The sequence below is a fragment of the Oncorhynchus clarkii genome, chromosome 13 (assembly GCF_045791955.1).
Source record: "Oncorhynchus clarkii lewisi isolate Uvic-CL-2024 chromosome 13, UVic_Ocla_1.0, whole genome shotgun sequence".
NCBI lineage: Eukaryota > Metazoa > Chordata > Actinopteri > Salmoniformes > Salmonidae > Oncorhynchus > Oncorhynchus clarkii.
Genome location: NC_092159.1, coordinates 30656606 through 30665375, shown reverse-complemented (window position 1 = coordinate 30665375; position 8770 = coordinate 30656606). Strand labels below are relative to the sequence as shown.

Below are 8770 nucleotides of genomic sequence, written 5' to 3'. Positions count from 1 at the left end.
TTAGCTATAGGGTGCAGGATATTAGTATTAGCTGTAGGGTTTAGGCTATTAGGTATTAGTATTAGCTATCGGGTGTAGGCTATTAGGTATTAGTATTAGCTATAGGGTGTAGGCAATTAGGTATTAGTGTTAGCTATAGGGTGTAGGATATTAGCTATAGGGTGTGGGGTATTAGGTATTAGTATTAGCTGTAGGATGTAGGCTATTAGGTATTAGTATTAGCTATAGGGTGCAGGGTATTAGTATTAGCTGTAGGGTTTAGGCTATTAGGTATTAGTATTAGCTATCGGGTGTAGGCTATTAGGTATTAGTATTAGCTATAGGGTGTAGGCAATTAGGTATTAGTGTTAGCTATAGGGTGTAGGATATTAGCTATAGGGTGTGGGGTATTAGGTATTAGTATTAGCTGTAGGATGTAGGCTATTAGGTATTAGTATTAGCTATCGGGTGTAGGCTATTAGGTATTAGTATTAGCTATAGGGTGTAGGCAATTAGGTATTAGTATTAGCTATAGGGTGCAGGGTATTAGTATTAGCTGTAGGGTGTAGGCTATTAGGTATTAGTATTAGCTATCGGGTGTAGGCTATTAGGTATTAGTATTAGCTATAGGGTGTAGGCTATTAGGTATCAGTATTAGCTATAGGGTGTAGGGTATTAGTATTAGATATAGGGTGTAGGCTATCAGGTATTAGATTTAGCTATAGGGTGTAGGTTATTTGCTATTGGTTGTGGGATATTAGTATTAGCTATAGGGTGTAGGCTATTAGCTATAGGGTATGGGGTATTAAGTATTAGTATTAGCTACAGGATAGTGCATTCGTAATGCATTCAGACCCCTTCACTTTTTCCACATTTTGTTACATTACAGCCTTATTCTAAAATGGAAGTTATTTTGAACCCTCATCAATCTACACACAATACCCCATAATGACATCACAATACCCCATAATGACATCACAATACCGCATAATGACAAACCAAAGTAAAAAAATAAAAATAATAATTAAACATTTTTGCACATTGATTAACTTAAGTATTCAGACCCTTTACAATGAGATCAGATGCATCCTGATTCCATTGATCATCCTTGAGATGTTTCTACAACTTGATTGGAGTCCACCTGTGGTAAATTCAATTGATTGGACATGATTTGGAAAGGCACACACCTGTCTATATAAGGTCACAGTTGACAGTGCATGTCAAAGCAAAACCAAGCCATGAGGTCAAAGGAATTGTCTGTAGAGCTCCGAGACAGGATTGTGCCGAGGCACAGATCTGGGGAAGGGTACAAAAACATTTCTGCAGCATTGAAGGTCCCCAAGAACACAGTCACCCCCATCATTCTTAAATTTAAGAATTTGGAACCACCAAGACTTCCTAGAGCTGGCTGCCCAGCCAAACTGAGAAATCGGGGGAGAATGGCCTTGGTCAGGGAGGTGACTAAGAACCCAATGGTCACTCTGACAGAGCTCCAGAGTTCCTTTGTGGAAATGGGAGAACCTTCCAGAAGGACAACCATCTCTGCAGCACTCCCCCAATCAGGCCTTTATGGTAGAGTGGCCAGACGGAGGCCACTCTTGATGAATACCTGCTCCATAGCACTGAATACCTCAGACTGGGGCGAAGGTTCACCTTCCAACAGAACAAAGCCCGTAAGCACACAGCCAAGACAACACAGGAGTGGCTTTGGGACAAGTCTCTAAATAACCTTGTGTGGCCTAGCCAGAGCCCGGACATGAACCCTATCTAACATCTCTGGAGAGACCTGAAAATAGCTGTGAGCAACGCTCCCCTTCCAACCTCGCAGAGCTTGAGAGGATCTGTGGAGAAGAATGGAACAAACTCCCCAAATACAGGTGTGCCAAGCTTGTAACGTCATACCCAAGAAGACTGGAGGCTGTAATCGATGCCAAAGGTGTTTCAACAAAGTACTTTGTAAAGGATCTGAATACTTATGTAACTGTGATTTTTCAGTTGATTTGAATAAATTACCAAAAATATGTAACGTTTTTGCTTTGTCATTATGGGGTATTGTCGATTTGAGTATTTGAAATGTCTTTTAAATCATTTTTAGAATAAGGCTAACGTAACACAATGCGGAAAAAGTGGGAAGGAATGTTGTTACACCATGTAGGAGCAGTATAGACCAAGTCTGTTCATTATATACATCTACATAATGTATTGTTACACCATGTAGGAGCAGTATAGACCTAGTCTGTTTATTATATACATCTACATGATGTATTGTTACACCTTGTAGGAGCAGTGTAGACCTACATTAGCTAGCTACTTTTTTAGGTTTAGTATGACTTATTAAATGAAACTGCCTTAAATGTTCTGTAGTAAACGTATTTTTATTTGCACTAATCAATCAACACATTCAGGTCTTTGTATGTGTCAATATAATAGTATTATTTAATTAAATACATTTAAAATAATCTTTGTCTGAAAATAAAAATATGATCCTCAAATGCGTTTCCACCTCCAGTCAGCAGACGGCGAAATGCGTCTTTCAGGCGACGCTGCCAGCGTGACGTATAATCTAGTGGACGGTTCTTCATAAACAGCTCGTCAACCACCTCGGTAGCTTGCTAACCAACATAGCCGAAAGATTCAAGCTATTTATACGCTTTCGGTGTATATTAGCTACTGTGTTTTCGACACACTTCTGTGTCTAAACTTGTTAACCTATTTAATGTAATATTACGTTATTTTGTATTAGTCAGCTATAGTAGCTGGCTGGTTTAGTTAGCACTAGCCTAGTCGCTAATGATAGCTAGCTAACATCCCCGACCATGAGTTCACTCAACTACTCTCCTCCTGTTCAAGAAGAGGAGGTCTGCTGGGCGGAGAAAGAGGGTCTGTGGCTGAACATTGTTGTGAAAGAGGAGAAGGAAGAGGAGGAGGTCACAGTTAAACAAGAAGTAGTGGGTGAGGCTGTTACAGTGAAAGAAGAAGAGAAAAACGTAACAGTGAAAGAAGAGGAAGACGCGTTCAGAGTGAAAGAGGAGGAAGATGTTACAGTAAAAGAAGAGGAGGATGCAGTTTTTGGAGTGAAGGAGGAGGGGGAGATGACTGTCACGTTGAAGGAGGAAGAAGAGGAGGTTGGAGATCTGTTTCACACCAGTAAGTACCGTCTCTGCAGTCGTTGAACCAATATGCAGTAAAGGGGTTCTACACTTTAATGTTGTTCTGTAGGAATGGCTGAAGCTACACTGTAAGGCGTTGAACATCAAGAGTGGACCATCAACCAAACGTTAACAATTGATCAAATGCATCTAATGACATTGCCTGAAATACTGTAGTCCTCAATATCTCCTATTAGATTAGCCCAATATGTACTCTTAAAGGGGAATTCAGCAGTTGTTACATCCATTTTGGGACTTATACATTAATGATATGTACCCATTGTTTCTTGAAGAAGTCACTTATAAATGCCTCATGAGCTTAGTTCAACTGTCGTACCCCATTAGAACCCAAAATATAAGCTTTTTTTACTCCAATGTTTATCAGTAAATGTAAAATGTATCCTCAACATAATTAATTGATTTAATTGAGTCTCAAGCATTACTAAAACATTTAACATTTTCATTTAATTTTTTTTTTTTTTAAATTACACAAAATGTGTAAAAGGGGAAGCGGTCTGAACTTAATGAATGTGCTGGGGCCCCAACTAAAAAAAATCAAGGGTCAACCAAGAGTCATCTTTTCTTTCTACAAACCGATTGGTAGAAATGTTATAACGTTTATTTTTACATATATAGACACACCCCATGTGTTTTTATTAAATCAACTATATGTACTGAACTGGTCTGATGCTTTAAGCACGCTGTTTGATTAAATAATTAAGACACACAAATGACTCGGGAGCCAGAGATCAAGATAGCCTAACCACCAGAAAAAAACCTCTTCCTCCTCCCGCTGCTGCTGGCCTTCGTAAATTCTGATGTTATGCTCCTAAAGTTTCTGGTAATAGGCTACACCAGCAGTCTGCAACCTTTTCCATTCCCTCCATCCTTTGGGTTCCTTTTGGCAAACTCCAAGCAGGCTGTCATGTGTCTTTTACTGAGGAGTGGCTTCCGTCTGGCCACTCTACCATGAAGGCCTGATTGTTGGAGTGCTGCAGAGATGGTTATCCTTCTGTAAAGTTTTCCCATCTCCACAGAGGAACTCTGGAGCGCTGTCAGAGTGACCATCAGGTGTTTGGTCACCTCCCTGACCAAGCGTATTCCATTAAAAAATTATGGAGGTCACTGTGTTCTTGGGGAATTTCAATGCTGCAGAATTTTTTTGGTACCCTTACCCAGATCTGTGCCTCGACATAATCTTGTCTTGGAGCTCTACGGACAATTTCTTCAACCTCATTTCTTGTTTTTTTCTCTTGACATGCACTGTCAACTGTTGGACGTTATATTGACTGGTGTGTGCCTTCCAAATCATGTCCAATCAATTGAATTTACCACAGGTGGACTCTGAACAAGTTGTAGATACATCTCAAGGATGATTAATGGAAACAAGATGCACCTGAAAGCAATTTCGAATCTCATAGCAAAGGGTCTGAATACGTATGTAAATAAGGTATTTCTGTTTTTCTGTTGTCATTATGGGCTATTGATGACACCCCTCTGAAACAAGATAGCCTAACCATCAGAAAAAACCTCTTCCTTCGCCTACTCCTCCCGCTGCTGCTGGCCTTTGTAAATTCTGATGTTATGCTCCTATAGTTTCTGGTAATAGACTACACCAGCAGTTGTTATGCTCCTATAGTTTCTGGTAATAGGCTACACCAGCAGTCGTTATGCTCCTATAGTTTCTGGTAATAGGCTACACCAGCAGTCAGCAACCTTTTCCATTTGGTGCCAAGTTTTCTGACCATTTCTACTTGGTGCCAGTTATGATTTTCATATTCACATTTGATTGGAACAGTTTCATTTAATTTATAATAGTAATGATAATTATTATAGTCTTTATCTCAACATCATTCTCTGTGGTTAATCTACATTCTATTTAAATGAGAATTATTATTGCTGTTGCTAACTTTCTTTTTAATAAGCTACATAAAGCTCAAAAATGCTAACATTGCAGCCTGCATGTATAAAATATCCTGATAAATAAATATCATATAAATCTCATCTCATCTTGAACTTCTTCCATTTTCTAATAATTGCGCCAACAGTTGTTGCCTTCTCACCAAGCTGCTTGCCTATTGTCCTGTAGCCCATCCCAGCCTTGTGCAGGTCTACAATTTTATCCCTGATGTCCTTAACACAGCGCTCTGGTCTTGGCCATTGTGGAGAGGTTGGAGTCTGTTTGATTGAGTGTGTGGACAGGTGTCTTTTATACAGGTAACGAGTTCAAACAGGTGCAGTTAATACAGGTAATGAGACGAGAACAGGAGGGCTTCTTAAAGAAAAACGAACAGGTTTTCTGTTCGAGCCGGAATTCTTACTGGTTGGTAGGTGATCAAATACTTATGTCATGCCATAAAATGCAAATTAATTACTTAAAAATCATACAATGTGATTTTCTGGATTGTGTATCATACAATGTGATTTTCGGCAGTGTATCAAATACTTGTTCTCCCCACCGTAAGTATTTGATCACCTACCAACCAGTAAGAATTCCGGCTCTCACAGACCTATTCGTTATAACAAACAGATCACTGACCATTTTGAATCTCACCGTACCTTCTCTGCTGTGCAATCCGATTTCCGAGCTGGTCACGGGTGCACCTCAGCCACACTCAAGGTAGTAAACAATATCATAACCGGCATCGATAAAAGACAGTACTGTACAGCCGTCTTCATCGACCTGGCCAAAGCTTTCGACTCTGTCAATCACCGTATTCTTATCGGCAGACTCAACAGCCTTGGTTTTTCAAATGACTGACTCGCCTGGTTCACTAACTACTTCTCAGATAGAGTTCTGTATCAAATTGGAGGGCCTGTTGTCCAGACCTCTGGCAGTCTCTTTGGGGGTACCACAGGGTTCAATTCTCGGACCGACTCTTTTCTCTGTATATACCAACGATGTTGCTTTTACTGTGGGTTATTCATTGATCCACCTCTACGCAGACAACACCATTCTGTATACATCTGGCCCTTCTTTGGACATAGTGTTAACAAATCTCCAAACGAGCTTCAATGCCATTCAATGCAATACCAAACTCCTTCTGTGGCCACCAACTGGTCTTAAACGCTAGTAGAGTTAAATGCTCTTCAACCGATCTGCACTGGCGTCACTAGTCTGGACGATTCTGACTTAGGTATTTGTTGTTGTCCACATATTCTGATGTGTCTGGTTAGACTGTATATCTCACTGGTCATCCCCAAAGTCAACACTTTACTTTGGCCGCCTTTCCGTCCAGTTCTCTGCTGCCAATGACTGGAACAAATTGCAAAAATTGCTGAAGTTGGAGATTTATAACTTTAAGCATCAGCTATCTGAGCAGTTTACCGATAGCTGCAGCTGTACACAGCCCATCTGTAAATAGCCTATCCAACTGCCTGCCTCATCCCCATGTTTTTATTTACTTTTTTTGCTCTTTTGCACACCAGTATTTCTACTTGCACATCATCATCTGCACATCCATCATTCCAGTGTTAATTTGTAATTACTTCGCTACTATGGCCTTTTTATTGCCTTACCTCCTTACTCCATTTGCACACACTGTATATAGATTGTTCTATTGTGTTATGTGAAATACTTTTTTTAATAAAAAATAATCGTAACTTCATTGACAACACCCAAATGGATACTGTCATTAACGCGGTTCTTCAATAATTACACATAATTCATAATACTGTAGCAAACATTATATTAAACAGGACATTCAAACTAGCCTTACAATTATAATCCAAAGTAGTGTGAAATGTACTCATAAGCAACCTGGAAATGGAGGTTACTCCCCTGAGTTTTCCCTCATTCACATTCAGAATACATTGTGAAAAACTAAAATCTTTGCTCCCCATTTTTTCTCCAGGCAGATATAGTACATCCATAACTATCGGTTTCCTCATTAGCCGATATACTACATCCATAACTAGTGGTTTCCTCATTACCAGATATACTACATCCATAACTAGTGGTTTCCTCATTACCAGATATACTACATCCATAACTAGTGGTTTCCTCATTACCAGATATACTACATCCATAACTAGTGGTTTCATCATTAGCAGGGAGGAGTTTCTGCAATCAAATTGCCCTCGTGCCGCAATTTTAGCAAACACAGAAAGTGGCCTATATTTGAGATCAAAAGTCATCTGGCACACTGTTTATAGTTTCAACAACATGAATAACTTATTTCTAGCCTACAATCATTCGATGTTACTACTAATGTGAAAACAAGACAAAATATGACTTTTCTTGCTCATTTTAAGACAATTGTCAAATAATTGTAACATTCATTACAGATGTCAATTGTTGTACAATATCATGGCTTCGCTGTTGGCATCACCTTTTACAGTGGATTACCGCTGTTGTGAGCCTTTAATCATCTGTCTGACTTTGTTGTTCACACAGGAGCGATACTTAACTATTGTGGATCCTCTGGGGAGCCTCAACAACCTCATGATGCTGAAGAGGCAGAGAAGAGTCTCTCCGGATCAGAACAACTTAATAAACACCTGCAGAGATCCACAGGGAAGAGAACTCACTGCTGCTCTGACTGTGGGAAGAGATTCACCTCATCAGGCATTAAAATTCATCAGAGAACACACACAGGAGAGAAATCTTATAGCTGTGGTCAATGTGGGAAGAGTTTTGGTCAATCTGGCCATCTGACGCAACACCAGAGAACACACACAGGAGAGAAACCTTACAGCTGTGGCCAATGTGGGAAGAGTTTTGGTCAATCTTGCCATCTGACTCAACACCAGAGAACACACACAGGAGAGAAACCTTACAGCTGTGGTCAATGTGGGAAGAGTTTTACAACATCTCGCTCTCTGACTCTACACCAGAGAACACACACAGGAGAGAAACCTTATAGCTGTGGTCAATGTGGGAAGACTTTTTGTCGATCTGGAGAGCTGACAGTGCACCAGAGAACACACACAGGAGAGAAACCTTATAGCTGTGGTCAATGTGGGAAGAGTTTTGGTCGATCTGGAGAGCTGACAGTGCACCAGAGAACACACACAGGAGAGAAATCTTATAGCTGTGGTCAATGCGGGAAGAGTTTTGGTCAATCTAGCCATCTGACTCTACACCAGAGAACACACACAGGAGAGAAACCTTACAGCTGTGGCCAATGTGGGAAGACTTTTGGTCAATCTAGCCATCTGACTCTACACCAGAGAACACACACAGGAGAGAAACCTTATAGCTGTGGTCAATGTGGGAAGAGTTTTAGTAGATCTGGCCAGCTGACATCACACCAGAGAACACACACAGGAGAGAAACCTTATAGCTGTGATCAGTGTGACAAGAGATACTCTGATAAAAGATCTCTGATCAAACATCAGACAATGCATACATGAAGGAGTTATTTCGTGATATCAATGAATGTTTTGATGTTGTTGGAGTATTTCAAGGAATTTAGAATGTAGAACCCTAAACGTTTGCCCCATTCAATTGATTTCAGTGTGATATGGATATTAGCCTTGGGAGAAATCCAGGCTCTGAATTGAAAGAGTACTATTTATGTGATTTAACAAAAAGTGACTAACACAAAAAGAGTTGTGTTACACTTACCGTGTTGGTGACCCACTTGAATCAAAATGCAACACTTCAAAATGTAGCTAGCTGTTTTCTACAAGTTGTCCTC

At 40.1% G+C, this 8770-nt stretch overlaps 1 protein-coding gene across 2 annotated transcripts; it reads left to right on the top strand.

The window, feature by feature from the left end:
- Window positions 1-2695: 2695 nt before the first annotated feature.
- Window positions 2696-8483, top strand: LOC139364477 (zinc finger protein 180-like). Of its 2 annotated transcripts, XM_071101265.1 has the most exons (3): window positions 2702-3126; window positions 7525-7707; window positions 7876-8483. In XM_071101265.1, the coding sequence occupies exons 1-3, from the start codon at window positions 2796-2798 to the stop codon at window positions 8481-8483; spliced, it is 1122 nt and encodes a 373-aa protein (XP_070957366.1). In that variant the 5' UTR covers window positions 2702-2795. The 2 variants fall into 2 exon arrangements, with proteins under 2 accessions (XP_070957365.1, XP_070957366.1); XM_071101264.1 differs by having other exon boundaries at window positions 2696-3126; window positions 7525-8483.
- The last annotated feature ends 287 nt before the right edge of the window (window positions 8484-8770 follow it).

Excerpts from the sequence above, each read along its gene's own strand:
- LOC139364477 (XM_071101264.1), top strand. The coding sequence starts at position 2,796 with ATGAGTTCACTCAACTACTCTCCTCCTGTTCAAGAAGAGGAGGTCTGC. Across the intron at positions 3,127-7,524 it reads TGGAGATCTGTTTCACACCA|GAGCGATACTTAACTATTGT; the intron begins GTAAGTACCGTC and ends TTGTTCACACAG.